This window comes from Cololabis saira, chromosome 23 (genome assembly GCF_033807715.1).
Source record: "Cololabis saira isolate AMF1-May2022 chromosome 23, fColSai1.1, whole genome shotgun sequence".
NCBI classification, from domain to species: Eukaryota; Metazoa; Chordata; class Actinopteri; order Beloniformes; family Belonidae; genus Cololabis; species Cololabis saira.
The window spans coordinates 17,932,842-17,960,183 of NC_084609.1; the positions used below are offsets into that span (position 1 = coordinate 17,932,842).

Consider the following 27,342-nt stretch of genomic DNA (forward strand, 5'->3'; position numbering starts at 1 on the left):
TGCAGTGGGATTCAGATATCCTCAAGGCTTTTGAAATAAAAACTCAGGGGCCATAAAACATCTGTGGAGATGGCAAAGGAAAAGAAATGTACAAGGTTATATCAACTTTATAGGCTTCTAAGTTTATCTGTTCTTTTACAATCACTTTTAAACTATATGGAAAAGAGGAAGTCGCCCATCGGTTTATGCATTCAGACTGTTTTTCCATTTAAAAATATCAGGGGTGTTGTCAAACTCCCGGACTCCAAGGAGCCCTTTTTTTATGACAATTTGTTTGTTTCTCCTCTTTTCAGAGTGTCCCAGAGAGCGACGAAAAGAAAAGAGTAAATGAGAAGAATGACAGAGGAACGGAAGAGAAAGAGCCGGAGGAAGAAGAGAGAGGCAGCGATGAAGGTTTCATGGGGATGACGCCGCTGCTGCAAGCACATCATGCAATGGAGAGGATGGAGGAGTTTGTACACAAGGTATTCTACCCACCACATTCCTCCTTGAACCTTTTGTGCCTTTATGAGAACTTTACATTCGCTGCCCAATAAATTTGTAACTCCCGTTGAGTTTTTTAGTTTCTTTTACAGTCAGTTCTTATAACAACATTCAATAAAACCCAATGATAAAAGATGGCAATAAAACCATAAAAGCAAGGATGATCGTTTTGTGTTCAGAGCTTATTTAATTTTACTCATTCTTTCTCACTTTAATGTACATTCTGCCTGAGACTTTTTGAACAAAGGATATGTTTTTACTAGAATTTTCTTGGGAAAAGAAAAGTCCTGCAGGAGCTTTTCCTTATCAAACGTGGGACTTAATTTGATTTAAAGCAAACAACCTGACGCATATATGAGTCAAAGCTGCAGGATCGTCTTCATTTACAGTCAGCAGGTTCTAGATTAGTGGAGTGAATCAGTGTCCAACTGCATTGAACTTGTTTTCCATATTGGCTGTTCATCTGACACCGATATCGCCACTCCACACTCTCGTGAGCACGTACAGTAGTCCACGCCACACAAACATGAACGCGTGCTCTATTTAGTTCATTCAGCAAACGGCTGCTTCTCATTAATGACATTAAGATGTCATTGTAATAACTTTCTCATAAACAATTTACCTTTGCGTCAGCCATTTAGGCTTTTATGCCAAACTTTGTTGAGCCGTTTTCTTTGTTCTTTACCTAACGATCAGGTGTGGGAGGGTCGGTGGCGCGTCATACCTCATGACGTGCTCCCAGATTGGCTGAAGGATAACGACTTCCTGCTTCACGGCCACAGGCCACCAATGCCTTCATTTCGCGCCTGCTTCAAGAGCATCTTCAGAATCCACACAGAGACGGGAAACATCTGGACACACCTGCTAGGTGAGACACACAAACATGGTCCACAACACTTCTGTAATCTTTACGTTCACTTTTAACCATACTTGTAACTAAAACACTGTTTAATTACTCATAATGTAAACATCTCCAAGAGCACGCACACACAAGCCATGATTGGCAGTAAGATTTTATGTAAATCTTGTTTTTCTTGATTTAGTCAACATATTTAACCAGATCTGCTGGGAAAGATCCGACTAAATTAGCTTGCAGAGGAAGTGTGTCGAAAGCCAAGCAAATCCGGAACATTATTTTTTGATTTTTGGTCAGGGATTTGGAATTAGAGGGATTTATATTGAACCAACTTTAGATTTTGGCTCGTTTTTAAAAATCTCCTACTATTTTTTGCAACTTCTTAAAGTTGAATGAGCTCTTTCACAGTTTTGTCCTGGCATGACAAAGTTATCTCTCTGCTTCCACCTAGTGGTGTGACAGAGGTAATGCATGCAAATGCTGCTGTATGTCAGCATTGATTACTATTTTTAATTTTATTTTCAATAAACTGGCAATGTGGTCAGTGAGATGTTTATAAGACTACAACAATAAAAGTGACCTTCTAAATATATCAGACAATGTCAAGAGGAATATTTTAAGGACAGATCTGAAAGTATAAGAGATGCAGTGTGTCTGAGCTGATCTTGTTTGTCAAAAACAGTTACCTGGGAATAGTTAATGGCAGTCATCTGCAGAGCTCAGTGGGCTATAGACCATGTACCAAGTCAATAAGTCTCAGCTGAATTAGTGTCAAGGCTATTTCGGGCTTTAAAAGTGAATAATAAGATTTGTAAATCGATATGAACTCTTAACAGGGAGACGAGCACAGTGGTGATGAGTAGATATGACCTCTACTGCAGTGTTGTTGGCGGTAGACGGAGCCGTGTCTAGACCCCAGTAAAGTGCATTACAGTAGTCAGGGTGAGTGTAGATAAAAGCCTACATACATCTTATGTTTTGAAGTCATCATTTGAAAGAATTGAGCTCTTTTTTTTTTTTTTTTTGAGACCAGAGATAATGAAAAAAGGTTGTAATCAATGTTACTATTGTTAGGAGACTTAACAGAATGATTTCTGACTTTTTAACATGGACTTTGAGTATCATGTAGGATTTGATTTGATTGATTGATTGATTGATTGATTGAATTGTTTATTTCGGACACATAAGGAAAAAAAGTATAACATTTTAAAACAAATTCAAAACATACAGAAAAAAAAGCCACAACTACAAAAACGTAATACAAACAGGGGAAACAAAACAGTGTCCGAAAAGGAGCAGGTAGAAGTAAAACTTATTTAACCCTGCCCCTTTGTTATTATTATAAATTAAACATAAATATTAATAATAAATAGTTGCTAATTTACCTATTAGGCTACCAATTTTCCATTTGGTTGTGCCTTTGCACCTAATCAGCTAACAAACACCATATTTCCTTAACATAACTCCTCCTCAATCAAATAACTTCCCAGAACTTCCTTTTTGTACTGTTTTTTAAATTGATTTATATTTGTACATTGCTTCAACCCATCACACAACCCATTCCATAGATCCACTCCAACAACTGAGATACACATGCTTTTCCTTTTAGAATGAACACATTGTTTTTTTAAATTAAATTTTCCTCCTTAAATTATAACTCCCAAAACATTTTCTGTAAATTTGAACAAGAAACAAAAAAAAAGGAATTAACATGTAGATTACATGTTTCCACATATCACCCACATCACTCTTACAGTGTTTTTTGTTTTTCTCTTTCTGTCTCCTTCTCCCTGCAGGCTGTTTGTTTTTCCTCTGTCTGGGTCTCATGTACATGTTCAGACCCAACATGTCTTTCGTGGCTCCAGTCCAGGAGAAGGTCGTCATTGGGATGTTTTTCCTCGGAGCTATCCTCTGCCTCTCTTTCTCCTGGCTCTTCCACACAGTTTATTGCCACTCTGAGGGCGTGTCCAAAATCTTCTCCAAGTAAGAGATGCGTGTTGAGGCTTTTGGAGTCAATAATATTCTTAAAAGTGGAGAAAAAAATGGCAAATGTCACAGTTATCACAATCTAATTCTTCCTGTTTTTTGTGTTTAGGTTGGACTACAGTGGGATTGCCTTCCTGATCATGGGCTCCTTTGTCCCGTGGTTGTACTACTCCTTCTACTGCTCCCCTCAGCCTTGCTTCATCTACCTGTTAGTGGTCTGTGTACTTGGACTGGCTGCCATCACTGTCTCCCAGTGTGACTTCTTTGCCACTCCACAGTACCGAGGAGTCAGAGCAGGTAAAGTAACATAACAAAACTGGATCAGAGTGAATTTTGGACTTTTAGACAAGTATATTAGTGCCAGCTGATTGTATACCGTAATATATATATGCAGTTCATATATATCCATCAGGAAAGGGTGGCGTGCCTTCTCCGGGTGGGTGGAGAAGTCCTGCCTCAGGTGGAGGAGTTCAAGTATCTCAGGGTCTTGTTCACGAGTGAGGGAACGATGGAGTGGGAGATTGACAGACGGATCGGTGCAGCGTCCGCAGTTATGCGGTCGATGTACCGGACCGTCGTGGGGAAGAGGGAGCTGAGTCGAAAGGGGAAGCTCTCGATTTACCGGTCAATCTACGCCCCTACCATCACCTATGGTCATGAACTTTGGGTAGTGACCGAAAGGACAAGATCGCGGATACAAGCGGCCGAGATGAGTTTCCTCCGCAGGGTGGCTGGACGCTCCCTTAGAGATAGGGTGAGGAGTTCGGTCACCCGGGAGGAGCTCGGAGTCGAGCCGCTGCTCCTTCACATTGAGAGGAGTCAGCTGAGGTGGCTTGGGCATCTGTACCGGATCCTCCTGAACACCTCCCTAGGGAGGTGTTCCAGGCATGTCCCTCCTCCCTAGGGAGGTGTTCCAGGCATGTCCCACCGGGAGGAGACCCCGGGGAAGACCCAGGACACGCTGGAGAGACTATGTCTCTCGGCTGGCCTGGGAACGCCTCGGACTCCCCCCGGAAGAGCTGGAGGAAGTGTCTGGGGTGAAGGAAGTCTGGGCATCTCTGCTGAGGCTGCTGCCCCCGCGACCCGGGAACGGATGAGCGGCGGGCGATGGACGGATATATATGCAGTTATCATCTGTCAAAAGCATTGTGAGGATGTAATATGATATTAATGTGACACCCGGTCTACAAACAGACTGTAGGTCTAAATATGTCTGTCAGCTTTACTGGCTGGAGCATCTAGCTGGACGTCCAGCCTCTTCCCCATTACTTACCTGCGTCACAAGGAAATAAACAGCTGTCTGGAAAACATTTTCTGTACAACCTCAAAATAAAACTACAGTATATATTTGCAAAAGAGTATAATAATATGCCTATAGTCGTAGATATGATTTAATAAATACATTGGAGATTGATCTGTTCCCTCTGTGCTCAGGTGTTTTCGTTGGTCTGGGTCTGAGCGGCGTGGTTCCCACGCTGCACTTTGTCATCAGTGAGGGTCTGATCAAAGCAACAACCATTGGTCAGATGGGCTGGCTGCTGCTCATGGCAACGCTCTACATCACCGGCGCCTGCCTTTATGCTGCTCGCATCCCTGAAAGGTTCTTCCCTGGCAAATGTGACATCTGGGTGAGTGTCTTGACAGCAAATATGTATAAAATTGATATGATTCAACTATTTTCACATGTTGGTTCTTCTCTTTATTTACCTCTAATGATCTCTTACATATCTAACTTGTCCTTTTTTCTGCCTCTCGTTCTCCGTCATAGTTCCACTCCCACCAGTTGTTCCACATCTTGGTGGTCGCTGGGGCTTTCGTCCATTTTCACGGCGTCTGCAACCTGCAGGAGTTTCGGTATACGGCAGGAGCAGGCTGTGCTGAGGATGGCACTCTTTAACGCACACACACCCACTAACTTATTCATGCACTGAAACAAGTTTTTACAGGGAGGCACTGGTTCAAATGATACGAACAGAATCACACACGCTCCACAAACAGAAATGCACACATGCTCTCGCATCCACACTTGAAGACCGACGTGGCTTTTCGTGCTGTGTGTCAGTGTGCGTAACATACAGGATGGCCTCCGGGGGGCTCTATTAAAACTGACTGACATGGGGTTTGTTTTTTCTGTCTGTCTGTCAGTCTGTTTATCTCCACATCCCCTGGCTTCATTGCTTTGGCTATTAAACCACTTCTGAGATGGCATTTTTATGAAGCTTTTTTGGGACTCTTTTCTTCAGGAGGGGTGAGACATTCAGAACTCACCTTCGATAATCCTGAGTTTTACTCTAAGATTTATGATTTGATTTCAAGAATAAGCAGAATTGTGGTTTTAAAAGAAAAAAAAAACAACATTTTGAGGTGTTTTTTGGCTGAATGCTGTTTTCCAAGTCATTTTCAGAAGGAAAAAAGAAAAACAACAAAAAAAAATGCTGGGTAATGTCTTTGGATTTCTGCGAGGGGAGGTGCCAGGTGAAGATCAAGGGGAGATGTTGTGAGGGTGTGGGGTGGGGGGCACTTTTAAAAGTTAAACAACAAAAAAAAAAATCTTTTTTTATGTAAATAAGATTTCTAAATTTTGGGTTATAGATTTGTATTAAATATATATGGAAAAAGTATAAAAAAAATGATGACAAGAATAAATAAATGGATATCTAAGATGATAAACCTGTTAAAGAGGAGGAGAGGTGTTGAATCTACACCTTTGCTCGGAGTGACGTACAGCGGAGAACAAAAATTCTGTCAGTGGTGGGATACACTCCTAAAACCTTTAGTTTGTTTGCAAAAGATGCAGGTTTAGAGGAAACGGCAGTTTAAAACTGCTGATATTTTTGTCTCCAGTTTAAAAGTCACCTCTCTGACATAAAGTCCATAAAATATAAAGAAGGAGGTGATGTATAAGAACTGTCCAGGCGACCTGAGCGAGTCTGAGCTGTGTTCTCAAATTAGACTTGGAGTTTCCCAAATCTCTTCTAAACCAAAATCTTAAATCGGAACAACAAGATATAATAGCACCATCCTGACATGTAGCGGCTTTTCATTTCTTTTTTCTCTGTGTAAATTGTCTGCATCTGAAGATGTAGCTCATTTCTACTCCACCAGTATAAGTTTATTTTTTCTATGACATGCCCTAAAATGATTTAATAAAACACATCAAGCATAGTTAAGATATTTTTTAGAAACAATGCCCCAGTTATATCTATAATTTATATTTTTTGGTAAATCTGCAGTATGACTTTAATAGACCTTGTCCTGTATGACTCTTGGTAATATTCACTTCCACATGGGACAAGGATGATCTGAGAAAAGTTCTTTTGAGTTGTATCTTGATTTATGCAATGCTGATATCATTATATAGCAAGCTTTAATTTCACTCAGTTCTTCAGTTTCTTTTCTCTTTTTTCTATTGGATTGTATTACACAGTTTTTATCAGGTGAAATGTGTAAGAATAAACATGAATAAAACTACAAAGTTTCTTAGAAACAAAGTTACTACTACTTCAAGGGCTTTTGAATTGTCTCAGTTACTAAGATTTCACTTGGTGGTTCGTACAAGGGGAATTTTTTTAATCTGAGTTTTCAGGCAATACCAAAATCTTACACCTGCACACACATATTCCAAACTTGTCGTGATCTGTATTTTTATGATTGTTTGAAATTTTGGTTTGCAAATTCCCAGTCAATAAGTTGATTGATCTTGATCTCTTCTTAGTGTTATATATATATATCTTAGAAGAAGAAATGGATCTTGTTTTCTGTCCTTTTTAATTTTCTCTTTCTGTTTAATCTAGTTTATATTAATTTATTTCTTTTGCGGAGTGCATATTGTCTGTTGAAGCACACGTTCCATTCAGATTGGAGTGTTTGATTGCAATAGACCTTTATATCTGCTGTATTGTTCTAATAAAATGGTTTTTTGATGCTGTATATGTCTCATTAGTCGATTTTATTTGCAGAATATGAAATGCGAATGAAAGTGCACTCCATAATCTGATTCTTCTGTGTATTTTGCTTTTGTCATAAAAAAAAAAAGTTTTTTAAAAGAGCAACGTATTTGTACAACTTGGCAGCTGAATCTTGGCCAACTATTTTTGAATTGATTTATTTAATAGAGCTCACATTTTTTTAAATATAATTCTACTTAAATTTAAAACAAACTTGTTAGAAGTTTTTGTGATGATAATCATGCCCCTTATTGGGGGAAAAAAAATTATTACATTTTAATATGTGGCTTTTGATATAGCAGTTACTGGTGGTGTTCCACATGGTTCTGGACTGGGGCCTCTGCTTTTCACTTTTTACATGTTTTCTTTACAGGTAATTTCCAGTGTTATGCTTTTAAGGTTTGTCTTTCAATTCTCATTCTGTGGTATCACTTTATATTGGTTCAATGTCAAATCTAGATTTGAATGTAAAATATTTAAATCCTAGAAAGGCTTCAGTGTTCAAACCTGTGTCAAAGAACTTCAGAGTTTTATCTATCAGGGCTGTTGTGACCCCTAAATATGCCTGCTTGCTTTTAAGAACAAGCTGAAAAAGTCTGCTGTTTTAGTTTTTTCTTGTGCATCTGAAGCACTTTGATTTGAACCTTTCGCTTTAAAAGTAAGTGGCGATGTAAAAATGAACATGAGCCTCTTTTTTCATTTTCCAATTTAAAAGATAAAAACTAAAAAGGTCGAACAAAAGCATAATCAATGTTAATCTACTGTGATTGGTCTGTGTGGAGATGTTAGACTAAGTAATTAGCGCAGGTGTGTAACAATGGCGGTTCAGGTCGGTGACTTTCACCATTAGTGGAGGTGTGGTGCAAAAACATACTGATGTGAAGACTTGTTGGGGCCGAAATATGAGGGGAAAAAAAGAAACAAAACTGGAAACAAAGATGATTCGCCGTTTGATTACGCGGCTCGTCGGAGTCTCAGGTGAGTGTAAAGGCTGATTTATGGTTCCGCGTCACACCGACGCAGAACCTACGGCGTAGGGTGCGCGTCGCTGCGTACCCTACGGCGTAGGCTCTGCGTCGTTTTAACGCAGAACCGTAATTCAGCGACCCCATTGTACAGTATCTGTAATGACTGCGGTCACGCCATCTACGCTTCGGAGAGGCGCAGTCGCGCTATCTGCGCTTGGAAATCGATTGCGCGTCTACAGCGCGTTGTACGGTAAAGCGTGTGGACGGCTTCAAAACGGTTATTATTATTATTTTCACGTCTTGAAATAGATACATATGTCATTCCTTTTTGTAGTTTTACGAAAGTCTAACAAAATGATAAAAAAACAAAAAAAAAAACAATCCCATTCAGAATCCCCTTCATTTCTATATAGGCAGATTAAAAAAATTCATAAAAAAATCAAATCAAATACTAGTCAGCACACTGTAAGATATTCTTGTTCAGCATGTCCTCAAGTACCTCTGACATCATTTTCAAGTTCTTTTACCCTAGCATTTTCTAATAATTACATCCTAAAATCATACCCAATACACATGAATATAGGCAGATTAAAAAAATTCATAAAAAAATCAAATCAAATACTAGTCAGCACACTGTAAGATATTCTTTTTCAGCATGTCCTCAAGTACCTCTGACATCATTTTCAAGTTCTTTTACCCTAGCATTTTCTAATAATTACATCCTAAAATCATACCCAATACACATGAATATAGGCAGATTAAAAAAATTCATAAAAAAATCAAATCAAATACTAGTCAGCACACTGTAAGATATTCTTGTTCAGCATGTCCTCAAGTACCTCTGACATCATTTTCAAGTTCTTTTACCCTAGCATTTTCTAATAATTACATCCTAAAATCATACCCAATACACAGGAATATAGGCAGATTAAAAAAATTCATAAAAAAAAACAAATCAAATACTAGTCAGCACACTGTGAGATATTCTTGTTCAGCATGTCCTCAAGTACCTCTGACATCATTTTCAAGTTCTTTTACCGTAGCATTTTCTAATAATTACATCCTAAAATCATACCCAATACACAGGAATATAGGCAGATTTCAAAAATAATAATAATAATAATAATAATAATAATAATAATAAAAACAATAATACTATAATCAGACAATGGTTAGACTTAGTTTTTTCTGAAAGCTTAGGCGCTAATTATGTTCTTGTAGCACAATTTCTAAAACTATTGACACACATAGCAAAACCACTCACCGAGTTAGCGAAATTAAAAGCACAAATACTGCTTTGCACTCAGTTTGTAATTTTGTAACACACACTTTTCAAAACTGTAGGCACAATTCACTGCTTACACTCAATTGCCAAATTTCCAAAACACTCCTAGCAAAATTATACACATGTATGGCTATTATTTACACTATTTTGCCAACTGTCTGGCACACTTTCACATGTGAAAACAATTTTAGAGAATTAGTTCACTTTGCAATCAGCGTAAGCACTATAAATAAGCCACAGGTAAGCTGTCTGTGTGGAGTACAATGGAAGGAGCAAGAAGAGTAAGAATCAGAGGAGGCCGAGGAAGAGGACGTGAAGGTGAAGGAGTTGGAGGAAGAGGACGTGGAGGTGAAGAAGCAAGAGGTTTAGAGGAAGTTAGAGGAAGAGGACAAGGAGCAGCAAGAGGAGGACGAGGAGGGGGAAGAAGAAGGGCCAGAGCAGACCTGATATGTCATCATATGGGACAATGTTAGTTTCCATAGGGCTGCTTTGGTCCGCAACTGGTTTACCGATCACCCACTCTTCATGGCACTCAACCTCCCCCCATACTCTCCATTCTTACTGTAAATCCAATTGAAGAGTTCTTTTCTGCCTGGCGCTGGAAAGTCCACGACCGCCTTCCCCATCAACACACAGCCCTTTTACAAGCAATGGAGAAGGCATGTGGAGATATTGAGCAGGCATCATGTCAGGCCTGGATACGGCATGCAAGGAGGTATTTTCCCCGGTGCCTTGGACTGGAGGACATCGCATGCGATGTGGATGAGATTTTGTGGCCGGACCCAGAGAGACGGCATGATGTAGGCTGATTGTCTTTTTTTTGTGAATGTATTATTTTGTGTTCTGTGCTGTGTCTTTGTTTTGACGAGTGTGAATAAACACCAATACTTGAAGTTTGGATCCCTGTGTGTTTACAGAACTATGACAAAAGTATGACCTCAAACTGACCTAGCCTACCTTGTGCACAGAAAAAGAAAAAAGCCAGATGTGTTTTGTATTCATACCATCAGTGTGTAGTTGGCACATTATGTGCTTAATAAATGATGGCATGTGTTTACTGTCTGATATGAAAACACCATTTTTACTAAGGTGTGTAGAGTTAATCAAACTGTGTTTGATTTTGCAAGAGAACTATAAAGTTTTGATAATTTGGTGAAAGGTTTTCTCATTTGTGTGTAGAGTTTAGCAAAAATAGCCAATGTTGCAAAAAATGTACTTAAGGATTCAGAAAAAACTGTAAATGACCATTTTAGAATACTTGGCCTACTTTGTTATTGAAAATTCCAGCAGTTGCTCAACATGAAATTTGTATCTGGATTACCTGGGGACAAGTTATAAAAGATTTTACTTGAATTTTCTAATGATATTGTAATATATAGAACTGAATGTGCATCTGATATCAATTTACCATCCAAATAATCCAAATATTTAAAAAAAATCAGCAGTCATTCAACATGACACTCATGAGCTAAAGAGTTTTTAATTACATTATTTACTTTTTAGACTGCTCACTGTCTGGTGATAATTTTAATTTGGTTAAGTCTCTTCCCTGTTTGGCAGTAGTGTTTCTGTGCTTTTGCGGTTACGTTCAAATCTGATGAAGAGACTAAAAACCAGATCTGCTATCCATCCTTTTACCCTGATCTTGGGTCCACATGTCTATTGTTACAATGGTAAAGCCACACCTACAGCACACACAAGGCAGAGGCATGATGAGAATTAGGGAAGTCTTTACAGTTTTTTCTGAATGCTTAAGCAAATTTTTTGCAACATTGGCTATTTTTGCTAAACTCTACACACAAATGAGAAAACCTTTCACCAAATTATCAAAATGTTATAGTTCTCTTGCAAAAGCAAACAAAGCTTGATTAACTCTTCACACCTTAGTAAAAATGGTGTTTTCATATCAAACAGTAAACACATCCCATCATTTATTAAGCACATAATGTGCCAACTACACACTGATGGTATGAATACAAAACACATCTGACTTTTGCTTTTTCTGTGCACAAGGTAGGCTAGGTCAGTTTGAGGTCATACTTTTGTCATAGTTCTGTAAACACACAGGGATCCAAACTTCAAGTATTTATTGGTGTTTATTCACACTCGTCAAAACAAAGACACAGCACAGAACACAAAATAATAAATTCCCCAAAAAAAGACAATCAGCCTACATCATGCCGTCTCTCTGGGTCCGGCCACAAAATCTCATCCACATCGCATGCGATGTCCTCCAGTCCAAGGCACCGGGGAAAATACCTCCTTGCATGCCGTATCCAGGCCTGACATGATGCCTGCTCAATATCTCCACATGCCTTCTCCATTGCCTGTAAAAGGGCTGCGTGTTGATGGGGATGGCAGTCGTGGACTTTCCAGCGCCAGGCAGAAAAGAACTCTTCAATCGGATTTACAGTTTTTCACAATTGTTTAAACACATTTCCTGATAGACCTCACTTTCCCAAAACTCACACACAAAATGCAAAATCCTACACTTCTCTTGCAAAAGCACACTCTATCCTCAAAACAGTGTTAACTCTTCACTAAATGGTATTTCCTTCTCAAATGCCAAACACATACATCATTTGAGTAGACATTTCTAAGCACCCACTGAACACTGATGTGCAGAATGGAAGACACTATAGTATGAATGGAAAACACTATATGAATGTCTCAGTAGAATCATGCATTTGTATGTTCAGTGTTACACCTTCAGCTGTTGGATGTAATATATCACCATATAGTATTCTTATGTATAGGCTACTCAAATAGAAAACAACACACAATTCTTTACTGGATGAAAACTTGACAGAAAATAGAAAAAATAAACAAAAGAATTAGGCTGCATCCTGCCTTTCATCCCTGGCTGGCCACAGGACCTCATCCACGTCGCAGGCGATGTTCTCCCTGTCCAAGCAAACAAACCAGGAGCTCATCTGTGACCCTTTTATGGCAAATTGCTGATTGCATATTGCACAACAGCCTTTGGAGTTTAGAAATGTGATTGACTGTGTGTTCTGTGTGAACAGCAAGGGAGGGAATTCAGGAAGAGTGTGCAGGATATTGGGAATTGTGTGTAGTGTTGTGAGAAATGTGTGGTATGGAATGGGAATTTGAGTCTAGAGCAGTAAATGTGCTTGGAGTTCAGCAGGAATGGGTATGATTTTAGCATGTAATTATTAGAAACTTCTGCAGTAAAAGAACTTGAAAATGATGTCAGAGGTACTTGAGGACATGCTGAACAAGAATATCTTACAGTGTAATGACTAGTATTTGATTTGATTTTTTTATGAATTTTTTTAATCTGCCTTTATTCATGTGTATTGGGTATGATTTTAGGATGTAATTATTAGAAAATGCTACGGTAAAAGAACTTGAAAATGATGTCAGAGGTACTTGAGGACATGCTGAACAAGAATATCTTACAGTGTGCTGACTAGTATTTGATTAGATTTTTTTATGAATTTTTGAAATCTGCCTATATTCATGTGTATTCGGTATGATTTTGGGATGTAATTATTAGAAAATGCTAGGGTAAAAGAACTTGAAAATGATGTCAGAGGTACTTGAGGACATGCTGAACAAGAATATCTTACAGTGTGCTGACTAGTATTTGATTTGATTTTTTTATGAATTTTTTTAATCTGCCTATATTCATGTGTATTGGGTATGATTTTAGGATGTAATTATTAGAAAATGCTAGGGTAAAAGAACTTGAAAATGATGTCAGAGGTACTTGAGGACATGCTGAACAAGAATATCTTACAGTGTGCTGACTAGTATTTGATTTGATTTTTTTATGAATTTTTGAAATCTGCCTATATTCATGTGTATTGGGTATGATTTTGGGATGTAATTATTAGAAAATGCTAGGGTAAAAGAACTTGAAAATGATGTCAGAGGTACTTGAGGACATGCTGAACAAGAATATCTTACAGTGTGCTGACTAGTATTTGATTAGATTTTTTTATGAATTTTGGAAATCTGCCTATATTCCTGTGTATTCGGTATGATTTTGGGATGTAATTATTAGAAAATGCTAGGGTAAAAGAACTTGAAAATGATGTCAGAGGTACTTGAGGACATGCTGAACAAGAATATCTTACAGTGTGCTGACTAGTATTTGATTTGATTTTTTTATGAATTTTTTTAATCTGCCTATATAGAAATGAAGGGGATTCTGAATGGGATTGTTTTTTTTTTTGTTTTTTTATCATTTTGTTAGACTTTAGTAAAACTACAAAAAGGAATGACATATGTATCTATTTCAAGACGTGAAAATAATAATAATAACCGTTTTGAAGCCGTCCACACGCTTTACCGTACAACGCGCTGTAGACGCGCAATCGATTTCCAAGAGCAGATAGCGCGACTGCGCCTCTCCGAAGCGTAGATGGCGTGACCGCAGTCTGTAATGTTATTATTATTAATAGCTGTAATAGTCTCTTAAATTACTCGCCTTTTGGGAAATATAGCGTCTTTTACAAAACAAGTCGGCTCTGGGCGCTTTCCAGAGACCCAGAACATGATTGTCAAAAGATTACTGTCCTATTAAAAATAATAATAATAATAGTAAATTTTAGCCGCCAGTTGACCCCCAGAGAGCGTAAATACAGTGCGTTCGACAGGGAACTCCTGGCCCTCTTCCTGGCAATCCGCCACTTCCGTTTCCTCCTGGAGGGTCGGGAGTTTACGGCTTTCGTGGACCACAAACCCCTCACGTTCTCCATGTCTAAAGTGGCTGAACCGTGGTCTGCCCGCCAGCAGCGCCAGTTGGCGTTTATATCAGAGTACACCACCGACGTCCGACACGTCGCCGGTAAGGACAACGTGGTCGCGGACTGCCTCTCCAGGGCGGTCGTAGGGGCGGTCCAGTTGGGCGTCGACTACGCCGGCATGGGCGCGGACCAGGCCTCGGACCGCGGGATCCAGGCCCTCAGGGCCTCCGACACCGGGTTGCGCCTGGAGGAGGTCGCGGTCGGTGACTCGGGTGTCAGACTGTGGTGTGACCTCTCTACTGGCCAGCCTCGACCGCTGGTTCCTGCTGACTGGAGGCGGGGCGTTTTCGAGGCGGTGCACAATCTTTCCCACCCTGGCAGAAAGCCGACCGTTAGGTTGGTTTCTCAGAAGTTTGTGTGGCAAGGGCTGAAGAAGGACGTGAGGGCGTGGGTCGACGCGTGTGTGGCCTGCCAGCGGGCTAAGGTACACCGTCACACCAGGGCCCCCTTTGAAACCTTCACTGTTCCCGAGCGGAGGTTCGACCACGTTCACGTCGACCTGGTTGGTCCGCTGCCCCCTTCGCAGGGCTTCACCTATCTCCTCACGGTGGTCGACAGAATGACGCGTTGGCCCGAGGCCATTCCCCTCGCCTCGACAACCTCTTCCGACGTGGCCCGGGCTTTCATCGGGACGTGGGTTGCGCGTTTCGGGACCCTTTCCGACCTCTCCTCGGACCGCGGCCCGCAGTTTACTGCGGAGCTATGGAACGCGGTCGCGGACGGTTTGGGGGTCAAACTACACCGCACCACGGCCTACCACCCCCAGGCGAACGGCCTGGTGGAGAGGTTCCACCGTTCGATGAAGGCAGCCCTCCGCGCGAGCTTGACGGATGGCAACTGGGTGGATAAACTCCCATGGGTCCTCCTGGGCCTGAGGTGCGCCCCCAAGGAAGACCTGCAGTCCTCTTCTGCTGAGTTGGTCTACGGGCAGACCCTGCGGGTTCCGGGGGATTTCATCCCGAGCGCCACTGCCCCCTGGTCGGCAGCCACGCAGCGCGCCGCCCTGCTGGAGGCCGCTGGGGCGTTCACGCCCATCCCTACGTCACAGCACGGCTCCCCCGCCTTCAAGGTGCCCCCCAGTCTGCGCTCGACGGATTTCGTGTTCGTTCGCCATGATGCCCACCGCGGCCCCCTGCGCCCTCCCTACGACGGGCCGTTTAGGGTCCTGCAGCACGGGGTTAAGAGCTTGGTTGTGGACATGGGCGGTAGGCCTGAGACTGTCTCGGTGGATAGGGTTAAGCCGGCCCACGTGGACATTTCCCGGCCATTGGAGTTGGCACAAGCCCCTCGTAGGGGCCGGCCCCCTGGGCCCTCGTCCCTGCCCCCGGTTGAGAGGCCCGCGCCGCTGTTGGCGCGTCGGCCCCCCGGCTCTGCGGTTGGTGCGGCCGCACCTTCGACCCCGCCCCCCTCGACCCCGGTTTTTCGCACCCGTAGGGGTCGGGCTGTCGTTCCCCCGCGGCGGGGGGATTTTGACTATGGGTGAATTCTGGGGGGGCTTGTGTAGTGGGTTACATAATTCACTTAGGAACCCTCTGCGGGTTAATGTGGTTCCGCCCGGATAGGGCGCAGTGACGGACGTTACGCTTCCGGTTCGTTGTTATTGTGGTTTGAATGGCTGATGTTAATAAACGGCTCGCGCCTGCTTTCAACATTCACACTCCGCCTCCGACTCCCGTTCTTCGGCACCACAATAACGCACTTTATATTTAATAATGTCAAAGTGCTACAGAGCAGAAAAATAAAACATGACTTTTTAAAATACTACTATTAGTGTGTGGGACACTCATTAAACTGTGGGCTCAACGACTCAGAATAAAACATGTTCTGAGTGTAATTAGTGATGGGAGAAAACTATTTTACAAATATTTGACCGAACTGTTATTGTTTAATCCTACGAGAAACTGCGTTTCTGAAAGCAGACCAGGCATTGTCTTCCCCCTACTGGTGTAACAGTTGGACTTTGACATCGAGCCACTTGTGAACTTTTAGTTGTGAAAACCGTTTTATTATTGTATAGATTCGTGTTTTAATCATTTTCACTTCATACTGTTACAAAACTGAAATCAAGCACAAAAGTATTGTTTTCAGCAAAATTGATATCAGCCTAAAAATAAATATTATCTTACTATGCTGCCTATTTTAATTAGATTTAATAAGGCAATCATTTTTAGTGATTTTTCAAATGGGAACATTCCCTAAACGTTTTGTGTTAGTGGGCTTGTCTGTCAAAGCAACTACTCATCACTGCTAATTTGCCAACTTTGTATCCTGATGAGTTCAGAGTTCAAGGTACAAAATCTGTAGTAAATTATTAAATTAATCTTAGATTATACTTGTCTGTTTCTACTGTTTAACTCAGAGTTGTGGTTTACTTTTTATAGACACCCCTTCGCTCCTCTCTCTGAAGGAAGTAAATTGACATATTAAGTTTGACTTTCTACTTAGCAGGGATGTGATGAGATCCTGTATCATGCAATATTAAAAATAAGTAATATCTCTTGGCATTAAAAGGTGTATCGCAAACCAGCCTGCAAGAGGACGAATAGGCCTACATCCGTTTGCCAGAAAACCACAAAAAAAGGACACTACTACCAACCAGTGTTTCGACTACAATTTTTTTAAACCTGACCTGAAAACTCACCTTTTTAAGAAAGCTTATAGCTATATATCTTTTATATGCTCTGTTTTTAAATACATTTTTAAAAGCTGTTCATGTTTTATTTTTCTGCTCTGTAGCACTTTGAAATTGCTGAATATAAAGTGCGTTATAAATAAAATATTACTAATGTATATTTGGTAGGTTTTCAGGTGGCCTAGCGACTTTCTCCTTTTTTTTTTTTTTTTTTTTTAAAAAGGTGAGAAATGTACAAACGTATCCACCTTATTCCTACGCCCCATGAGGCTTTGCGCGAATTGTGGGTGCTACTTCCGGTGCTGCCGGAACCGGCGTTTGTTTACATGCTGAGTGAGCACGTTAACCCTCTTTCTCCGAGCGTTGGGGATATAAAACATGTGGAAACACCACCTGTCACTGCTCAAACGGGACAATATCATCTTACCTCTCTCTGCCTCCTGCTGTTGAGGGATGGGAGGACGACCTGAAGAAGTGAAGAAATTCTTAGAAGATGAGAAGTATCTCATTCTTCCCAATGGGCAAAGTGGATACTCCCTCCAGGTGGGTAAATATTGTTACTTATCAGTACTCGAGATGAGGGGGGATGGCATCCCCCCTTAAATAAAAACGGTCCAAATCATCCCCCTTTCCATCCCTTATGTCATTTCATCAATGAATGTGGTTTTACTGCTATTTCAACATTTAGAGTCATCACCAGAAAAATAACATTTGACAATTTTCACCTGAAATAAGTAGAAAAATCTGCCAGTGGGACAAGATGTATCTTCTCATTACAAGCAATAACATCTTGTTCCACTGGCAGATTTTTTTTACTTATTTCAAGTGAAAATCTACTTGAAACAGGTTAAAATTGTTCTTTTTTCCAGTGATGAGTCTTGTTTTAAGTTTAATGAGATTTCTTTACTAAAATGAGACATTTTAAATAGAAATAAGACAAATATTCTTGTTAAGATTTTGAGTTTTTGCAGTGATCCATTTTACTTATCCTGTGAAGGACAGAGTCATATTGATAAATTCATAAAACAGTTTCTTATTGTTGTGTTTTGATGTATTTGATGTAATCCCAGTGTATATTTAAAGCTTACAGAAGGCTGCATTTAACTGCTGCTATGTCATTCCTGCAGTATTTCTGCAGGTGTTTTGGTCAGTGCTATTATTTGTAATATATTATATTATTTGTAATCAGCACAAATTATCTGTCCCCATATGATAAAATCCACCATCCCCCCTGATTTTTTTTTTACAACTCGAGTACTGCTTATAATCTATGAACTAATGTGACAGGTAGGCTACTTGTGAACCTTCATTAAGACAAACTGTAAGACGTCTTTTATATTTATTCTTTCAGGTCCAGCTGGCAGTGATGTGCATGGGGCTGCAAGCTGCTTATCTGGACACCAACTGAGCACCTGGAGTTCCAAATTTCATTTGACAAAGACTTCAGATACACACATGAAACACCTCCAGAACTTTTCACACATGCTTCCAACATTTCTAGATGAATTGGTTGCAAAGAAGATTCAGCTCTGCCCCAAATATCTGAATCTCTTGAAAATCCAGTAAGCAAATAACAGTTGTTATGTGTAATACACACACACAAAACACCAAGAGCACTGTATAAAGCTAGGAGGAAAACAGTACAACAGACTTCATTTTTGTTTTCAGTTTTATTAAAAACACTACCTGAAAGATCCCCTTCTGACATATTAGGACATACAATATAGGGGACATGAATCAAAACATTTTAACACAAAAATATTGTTTAACAAAAGCACATTACAACCCCTGTTGGGCACAATGTGATCATCCATCATGATGTGCAGGTAGCACTCACTTGTTTTTTGTCTATGGCCCATAGACTAAAAACATTGGACGCAGAATTAGTCACATGACCCATCGGTTAGTGAATAGCAGTTTTGAAGTTTCTTTTTCTTTCTACGGCACTGTCACGTGAAACTGGCGAGATCCCTCCCCAAAGTTAGCTGTGGCTGCCAGCTCCTCCAGCTGATCCTTGCCAAAATAGCTGCAGAGCTGCCAGCAGATGTTTACACCAAAAAATCCCATTTCACATGTTGATCTGATGGTTTAAACACTTACTGCTGCATTTAGCCAACGCTGGGTTACTACAAACTGCTGATTGCTTGGCAAGGTAGTATGATGATTAAGGGTGAGGAAGAGATGATGGCTAGCCATTGGCTGAGCCGGCTGTCAACAAATTATATGAGAAATAAATGTTATATGAATTCTCCTGACATAGTATCAAAAAAAATACCCCCTCTCAGAGTTGTCATGGTGATTGTATTGTTAAATAGTTTTTTGCTATATTTAAGAGGTGTGAACAAACTTGTGTTTTCTGGAAAGTGTGTGTGACTTATACACATTAGGCGATGTTTGTGATTAATATTATGCATGTAATATAATCTGAGACAATTACAATGAGCCCGTATTGAGACCATTTTTGTAACATCTTTATTGACATTCATTACAAGAGTACAGTATTTACATTAATAATGAGATGTCGTACAGAACATTAATACACAATCATTATCAATCAAACACGACAGGGGTTGACAGCAGGACAAACAAAAATTAAAAAAATAACTCAGTAAAAATATTGTAAAGCTTACATAGATCATATGTTTTAACTTTTTTTTTATTCTCACAATCATAGAGGGGGGATATATATTGTTTAATACGATATTTGCAAAAAGTTCAAAAAAGTTTAGTTTCTTACCAGAACATTTAGATTTGTGTATTTAAAATTTAGACAAAATAATTAACAAATTAATCAAATAAACCTGGGAATTCAGTTAAAGCGACACTACGTAACTTTTCCACCTTAATATCATATTTCCAGAGTCATTGTGATGGTACATCAACTTCCAACAGGTTTAATGACACCTCTGTCATGGTCTGAGGGGGTCTGTATCACCTTCACTGGCACTATGTAACTTTGAGGAGCATGGTAGGAACCCTGCCACACTAAAAAACTACAAATCGTTACGACTTTGACTGCTTTACGGCATACTTCCCGATTCGCAGTCGAGACGAAAATGGGCGGGGCGTGGAGCGCAGAGCTCAGCAGAAGCTGGTAACCCGTTGCTGCGTTGCTGCTGCAGCAGCTCCACATAACAGACGTGGGGAAAAGACCCTAATGGTTTAACTTTTCAACGGTTTCCTGCTCGGAGGCAGAACCACGCAGGCCAAGTATCTGATATAACAGAGTAAAAGAGTGAAAGAGCCGTCGGCTCGCTTTGGATCGCGGCTGTAACGTCCAAACACACAGTAAAGCATGATTTATGGTTCTGCGTTAAATCGACGCAGACCCACGGCGTGTCGCCGCGTACCCTACGCCGTAGGCTCTGCGTCGATTTTAACGCAGAACCATAAACAGCCTTAAACCACAAACACTCACACAGACGGGCGTCGGATCAAAACACGGGTTTTATTCCCCACTTCGCCAGCTAAACGCAGTTGCTGGCCAGCTCTCTGCGGAGCAATTAACCCCAATCTTCACATAAAACTAGTTTGTTGAGGAAAAAATATTAACTCTATTTGTAGCTGCAGAGGAAAAAAATAATCTCACGAGGAAAACAAAAATATTGCTCACGCTTCGGAGCCTCTTCAACATAATATAGCAGTCTAAAAAAAAGAAAAGAGAAGTAAAAGGGATACAAAACATGTACTGTATGTTGTACTATTATACAAATTTATTGAAACACATGGCTCTTCAGGGATTCAGGGATCTCTTAGGGATTTCATATGGATCCAGACCGTTAATAATGATTATTTTCTCCATATACCGCTCCCTGGCTTCCTTGTTTAAGGTATCCCGGTAAATTCCAGTTCCTTTCCAGCAGTTTAACATCTTTTTTTTTGCGTTCCTTCTGTTCACTTGGTGAAACAGAAAAGCATCCCGTCTCCTCTCATCAAAACAAATGCAGCGACGGGACAGGAGTTTTCCGGCAGTACGCGCTGGTGCTCATGGGAAACGTAGTGTTCTTTCTGGTAAAACACTACCGATTTTGTCCACAAGATGCCGCCAAACTCAGAAAAGCTGAAAGTTACGTTGTGCTGCTTTAAAGATTCAATCTGTATTTGTTACTTTTATTTATAACCTCCATAAAGAAAGAGTCTAGTAAGTTTGTTTTGTTTTGTTCTGTAAATAGTATGACTGTTTTTATAATCCTAAAATGTACATTTGTATACAGATAAATTAAAGAAACATGACAGAGGAAAGGAGCAAAAACTTTCTCTGCACAAGAAAAAAGAAAGCCCGGGAAAGCTATGTGAGGAAATATAAGTAGCTGTCCTCATACCTGCCACTAGGTGGAGACAGTGGGCAATCATAAACTGTTCGAGCTGAGCCAACTTTCAAGGGTTTTTATGAACCCTGTATGTTAAGGAAATATAACGAAAAATGTTGAGTTTGATTGACATACCCGTAGGCGGTGGTAATTTTATTTAATGTTATTTTAATTTTATTTTAGTTGTTTTTATTCACTTAGTTTTTTTTTTTTTTTTTAATTATTATTAAATGATGTTATTTGTGAAAGGGGCAGATCAGATAAGATTCTTCTTCTTTCTGCTCCCTTTTCATTCATAAGTTAGGAACATTTGTATTTGTGTTTGTATTGAATTGTTTTGTTTTTTGAATGAAAATAAAGAATAAAATGAAAATGAAATGAACCTTGGTGGTCAGTGTCGAAATTCAATATACAATATACAATCATAAACAGCACAATGATGCAGGTAGGAAAAGGTGTTAATGGCACATAGTTCTGTTGGGAACAGCTTAATGAAAGATGTTTTATTGTTTTGGTATTTAAAATCTTCTGAAACACAACAAAAACTCCTCCAAGAAAGTTTAGGGGAAAAAAGGCTTGTTTTAAGAAAATTTGTCTGGTGGCTTCACTTTTGCTAGTTTTCACATTTCTGGTCAAAGAGCTTTTTCTCACCCTGTTGGCAGTTTATTTTGCTTGATATGACGATTTGACTAGATTCGGGAATATTACCGGTAGGCTTATTTCAAGGGCTGTTTTTGCAGTGTCCAAAACACAGGATAGGTTGAGTCCGTGTGATTTTTGTAGCTTGTTTCATTGCTGAATGGTGGTAGAGACTCCTACAGGCTCATGTTTCGTGTGTACTAGCCTGCTTTTTTTAAACGATCCAGTCAAATCACCAATGAAACCCAACAACACTGCTTATAAAATTAGAATATTGCGTTTGACAGCTGTACCCACTTCCTCTGGCCTGGTTTGAGTTAAATGGAGCTACGTCAACGCGCAGTCCATGAAAGTGTCATCAGCAAGCTTGTAGTGTTACAAAGATTGTGTTTTTGCTCTTAGAGACCCACATGTCTCAAGATGGATAAGGTGGATAACCTTTGTCCTTGCAATTTGATAAAACACCTTCCTGATTTCAGCTCAACATTTGTGGTCATGTTAAAAGGAAACGGATCAACAAACATCAACTGCATGATGAGAAAACCCCTTCCTAAGTCAATATTTTATCATTCTGCAGAGAAAGAATGCTCTGGTAGCTCTCTGTCTTGGACATTTATTTAGAAACCTTTATTCAATAGGTTTGATCGTTCACATCATGTCTCTTCTTGCCTGCTTTGTCCATTCTTGGACTATCATCATCTTGGCATGTTGACGGTTTTGGACAGTTCAAGGTTGTATTGTTCCTTTCTCTCCACTATTGGCGGTAAAACAATCGGATGCCTGAACGGATTCCTGCTCCTTGGCCTGGACCTCCTTGGCCTGGAGCTCTTCAGTGGAGCGGTGGGGAGTTCAGGCAGCTTGAGGGGTCCTTTCAGCTGTGCGGTGGAACAGATGCTTTCACCTTTGCGTGCTAATGAGCAGGATTTGGTCTGAGTTGTGTGCTGAATAGGGGGCAGGCGTCGAGGAGGCCTGCGCTGTTTTAGTACACTGACTCCCTTCTGAGTGCTGTCACTGCGATGTGGTAGGACAACTGCATGAGAATTGGAAGAAAAAAGTCAGATAAACAAACATACAAATATAGTTTTAAGAACTCTTGTTAACAAATCTCACCTGTAGGCAGTTTGTCAAAGGTACAGAGGTCCTGCTGTGCATGCTTTGAGCCCAACCAGAGTGCTGGGCGATTGGGCAACAGTTTCATCGGCTGCATGGAACCTTTTTCAGGTGGCAATGGGGGAAAGTGAGTAAAAGTGGCTTTACCTCCAACTTTCTGCTTCTTTTAATCAATGCAGGGGTTTAAACAAGGACAGAAAAAGAAAGTAGTCAGGGACACCTTGTCAGATTAATCAGTTACGATACTATCAATCACAAGAATATAACTGCATTATGTAACACAAGTTAGGATCAGTTTAGTCTTACTTTAGTGTTGACTTCATGTTTTGTCATCATCCGGCCATTCCCGATTCTTGGCAGGGTGAATCCACGTTCACCAGGATTAGATTCATGTGAAGTCAGGTGGTCGTGCACCTGAGATGTATCACAAAGCAAAAAAAAAAACATAAATCGCCTGTAGTTCAGCCTCCTTCTGAAGCAGCAATGCTTGCAAATAAAAAGGAAGCAGCTCAAATATAAAATTAAATTAATGCAAAAACCTTTTTGTTTGACATCACGTCACATCCGCCGATCTTCTCCAGTTCACCACCAGTTTGAGGTAGATGCCTGATGACAACGTTCACATAAGTATTAAAGTTTTTATCAGAAGGGAAACACATTCAGGGATTAACAAATGAGTTACTTCACTTTCATACCTGTGCATTTTGTCCCTCGTAGTTAAACAAACTGAAGAGTCAAACGTCTGAAATTTTTGATGCAGGTTCCTAATGAAGTTCTCAGATGAAGAGCTCAGTAGCTGAGGTCGAATCAGCAAAATATTAGGACTGATATGCAGTTTGTGGATACAATAAATGGTTAAAAACACGTGGAACAAGTAGAAGTTGCGGCAGCTGTTTGGCCCTATGTGACATCATAAGTCCTTCTGTTTGGTTCCAGAACCCCAAACAGGTCGGCATGGCAACTGCAACGTTCAGTAACTGATATTCCTTCCACAATTTATATATATTTTGACTCACTTTTAGAGTCTGTTTTTGCCAGTGTTCATTTATCAACTAAGATCTCAAACCAAATCAATACTGTATAAAAGGCAGCAAAAAATACACATTAAGAGTCAGGAAGAGTAAGGTTTTCTTTATTTATCTATGGGAAGGTAAAACATTTAGGTCACAGAAGCAAAACTACAATTTTCACAAGGGAAAACACAGTGCAGCCAGTAACTGGACCTCCGGGCTCAGGGCGAAATTGCACCGGGTTGCCCTCCGGATATGTGGAGACACGGTTGATTTGCAGCGAAAATATGCTGTATAGCAGCCATGGTATCTCACACGTGTGATGTGGTAACGCCTTTATATGGAGCAGCGGATGAAGTCTCCCTTAATGAGGTTCCAGCTGAACTCAAATACACCTCTCAGTTGCCTGATGTGTTAAATGTGGCAGGTTTGGAGGGTGGATGTGTTTTTGATGTTCCCTGAAGCATTTTTGAGTGTGGTACATTATCTCATATGTACACGCAGATGTGGGATGTGTGCAGACAAATTATGATAAATGATAGTCATGATGATCGTTTTATTTGTGCGTAATGCATAAAGCATATACAGGAACACACTTGTTATTGCCTCCTGGACGCCTCCCTAGGGAGGTGTTCCAGGCATGTCCCACCGGGAGGAGACCCCGGGGAAGACCCAGGACACGCTGGAGAGACTATGTCTCTCGGCTGGCCTGGGAACGCCTCGGACTCCCCTCAGAGGAGCTGGAGGAAGTGTCTGGGGTGAAGGAAGTCTGGGCATCCCTGCTGAGGCTGCTGCCCCCACGACCCGGGAACGGATAAGCGGAAGAAGATGAGTGAGTGAGTGAGTGACTTGTTATTCCTTATTTTTCTTTTTTTTTTCCCCCACTTTGCTGTCACCAATGAATGCTAAACAATATAAATCTAAAGTATAAAATAGATCAAAATTTGTGCGGTGTGCATTGTTTTAATATCTCATTGCTTGGTGTGATATTGATTTTCCTGACGCACCTGGATCTGAGAGTCTTTGTTCACTAAGAAGGGTGTAAAGACTGGGTCAGCAGCATCTTTCATTTCCTTCTAAATGAAAGAGATTCTTAAGCTAAGAGCGACGCTGGGAAACGCGTTTTTCTTTCACAGGCTCCTTAAGAAGGTTTGAAAGAAGCTTTTTGCTGTTAAGAGCTTCTTAACTGATCTGGGAAACCCGGCCAATATCTTGTTGAAATAGTTCGGAGAATAACCTAGTTTTTATTTTTATTATTACTCGTGAAACAAACTTTCCCCCATGCCGTTTCAGTTACGCTTAAAGATATGGGCAAGACGTTCACATTAAGGTCTTTAAAAAGGGAGATAAGGCGGAAGGCACCGCATCAAAAAACCACAGAAAAATCTTTGTGTGTAACAGGTATTCAATAATGTTGCATAAATTCAACATAACTGTAAAGATGCCCATGTTGATGAAACAGCTGACTCAGTAAAAGTATATTATCAAACCATTGTTGGAGGAAGATCATTTGTTCTTATATAAGATATATATTGTTCCACGTAAAAAAATCTACGGGGAGTAAAATTGTGTGTGTAAATTAAACACTATGCTAACAGCATTTGTTTATGGAATGAGGAAAGTTGGAGAGGAAGTTTGTCGGCGTTATAGATACAAAGCAACAAAAACTGGAGCCCAACAACTGAAGAAAAGACATAATGGGGAATAAAATTTCATAAGTAGGTTGGATGCTTGAGGTAGCGTTTAATCCAATTAATTTTGATGGTGTAATTGAGTGAGGTCAAGTCCAAAATATTAAGATCGCCTTTACTGTATTACTATACTTTACTGTATATTTTTTTTTCCAAATAGTCTTTTCTATTGACTTACAGACACCATTCTCAATTCCTAAAGCTATGACAGCATATGTTAGCTTTGAAATGCCTTCAGCCTTTTAAAGTAGTATTCCACCTCTTACCTTTTGAGATTCATTTTTATCATTGATGATACCTAAATAAGTAACAGATGTTTTTATTGGAATATTGGAGATTGACTCAACATCACAATCTTTAATTGCTAAAAGTTCCCATTCAGGCGCTTTTAGTAAATTGTTCTATAATGTCTATAGCTAAAGGAACGTGAGAGCTGTCCTTCAGAAACAAGGTTGTCATCTGCCAGTTGACTTAACACATTTTTGTCAGCAAAAAAATACCTCACTACACTTGATATGGGCATCTAGTAAAAAATACATTTGGAGATATTGGGCAACCTTGCCGAACTCCCCCGTATTGAGTCCATCAGTTAGAATATTGGGATGACCGACATCAGTACGTAATCTACATCACTGGTTGGATGTGCAGCAATGTGGGTTCAATATTTTTCTTAGTTACCAATTTGGGTTGTAGGCAGTGCCACAGAAAAGTGAGATGCTACGTAGAGCTGTAGTCTGTTATTCCCCACTGGACTTTTGTTTTCTGATTTTGAAGATTGTCTTTGAGAAGAATCTTTTATTTTTTGCCTCAAACTCTTGGAGCTCTCTCTCTCTCTTCAGGGAACTTTCTTTTCCTCGTGTGACTTTCACCCGCTCTTCTAAACTTTTCCATTCTTTGATCATGTCTTCCTCCTCCTTCAAGTCATTCCTTTTCTTTAGCAATTCATCCATCTCTCTCTGAACTTGCAGCTTCTTCTCTTCCTTTGACATCACTAATTGAATTCCATACTGTTGTCATTTTGAACATGCCCTTTTCAATTAATGATTCAATTACACCGATTAAGCAGCATTCATATCATGACTCTGGGGTTTTCTAAGTTAATTTGCCACGCAGAAATATAATTTCTGCCAACAGTAATTGATCTGCTATTATTTTGAAATACTTGTTTTTACTGTTGCCTTGAAACAAAATACTAATGTCTGCTTTTTTTTTAAGGGTAAAATGAAAATGTCCCTAAAACCACAAATAAATCACTTATTTTCTGACATGGAGACGTGCAGTTCTTCACCTTCTCCAGTGGATGGAGTTTCTCTGGCTGATTTGCAGTTTCATAGGAGCAGGGCAGAGTCCACTTGGGTCCAGGTGTAGCAGTTCTGTGGTTTGAAGTTCAAAAGAACATGATGCTACAAATCATTTATGAACTCTTTAAAGGCAAGAAAACGTCATAATTTGTGCTCGTTTCTGAGCTTGTGGCCACTAGTGGGGCCCCCTTCATTGTTTTTGAAATCAACAAGTGTGCTTTTTATTTTTTATCTCCATTGTACAGCCAGAGGGACAACTAAAGATGAGCGGCGTGTGAGAGCGTGGTAACCCGAGTTAGACCCGACTGCCAGTGGGAAGAGATGACCGACATACAAGAAACGTCGCTCC

At 40.3% G+C, this 27,342-nt stretch overlaps 1 protein-coding gene across 2 annotated transcripts in view; it reads left to right on the plus strand.

Annotated features, from left to right (window-relative positions):
* adipor2 (adiponectin receptor 2) overlaps window positions 1-7,253 on the plus strand; it is a 28,787-nt gene extending 21,534 nt beyond the window's left edge. For both annotated transcript variants that reach the window (XM_061714293.1, XM_061714294.1), the window contains exons 4-9: window positions 294-464; window positions 1,180-1,351; window positions 3,136-3,322; window positions 3,435-3,622; window positions 4,760-4,953; window positions 5,094-7,253. In XM_061714293.1, coding sequence (XP_061570277.1) covers window positions 294-464; window positions 1,180-1,351; window positions 3,136-3,322; window positions 3,435-3,622; window positions 4,760-4,953; window positions 5,094-5,222 — 1,041 coding nt within the window. In that variant the 3' untranslated portion in view covers window positions 5,223-7,253. The remainder of the gene's footprint in view (window positions 1-293; window positions 465-1,179; window positions 1,352-3,135; window positions 3,323-3,434; window positions 3,623-4,759; window positions 4,954-5,093) is intronic.
* The last annotated feature ends 20,089 nt before the right edge of the window (window positions 7,254-27,342 follow it).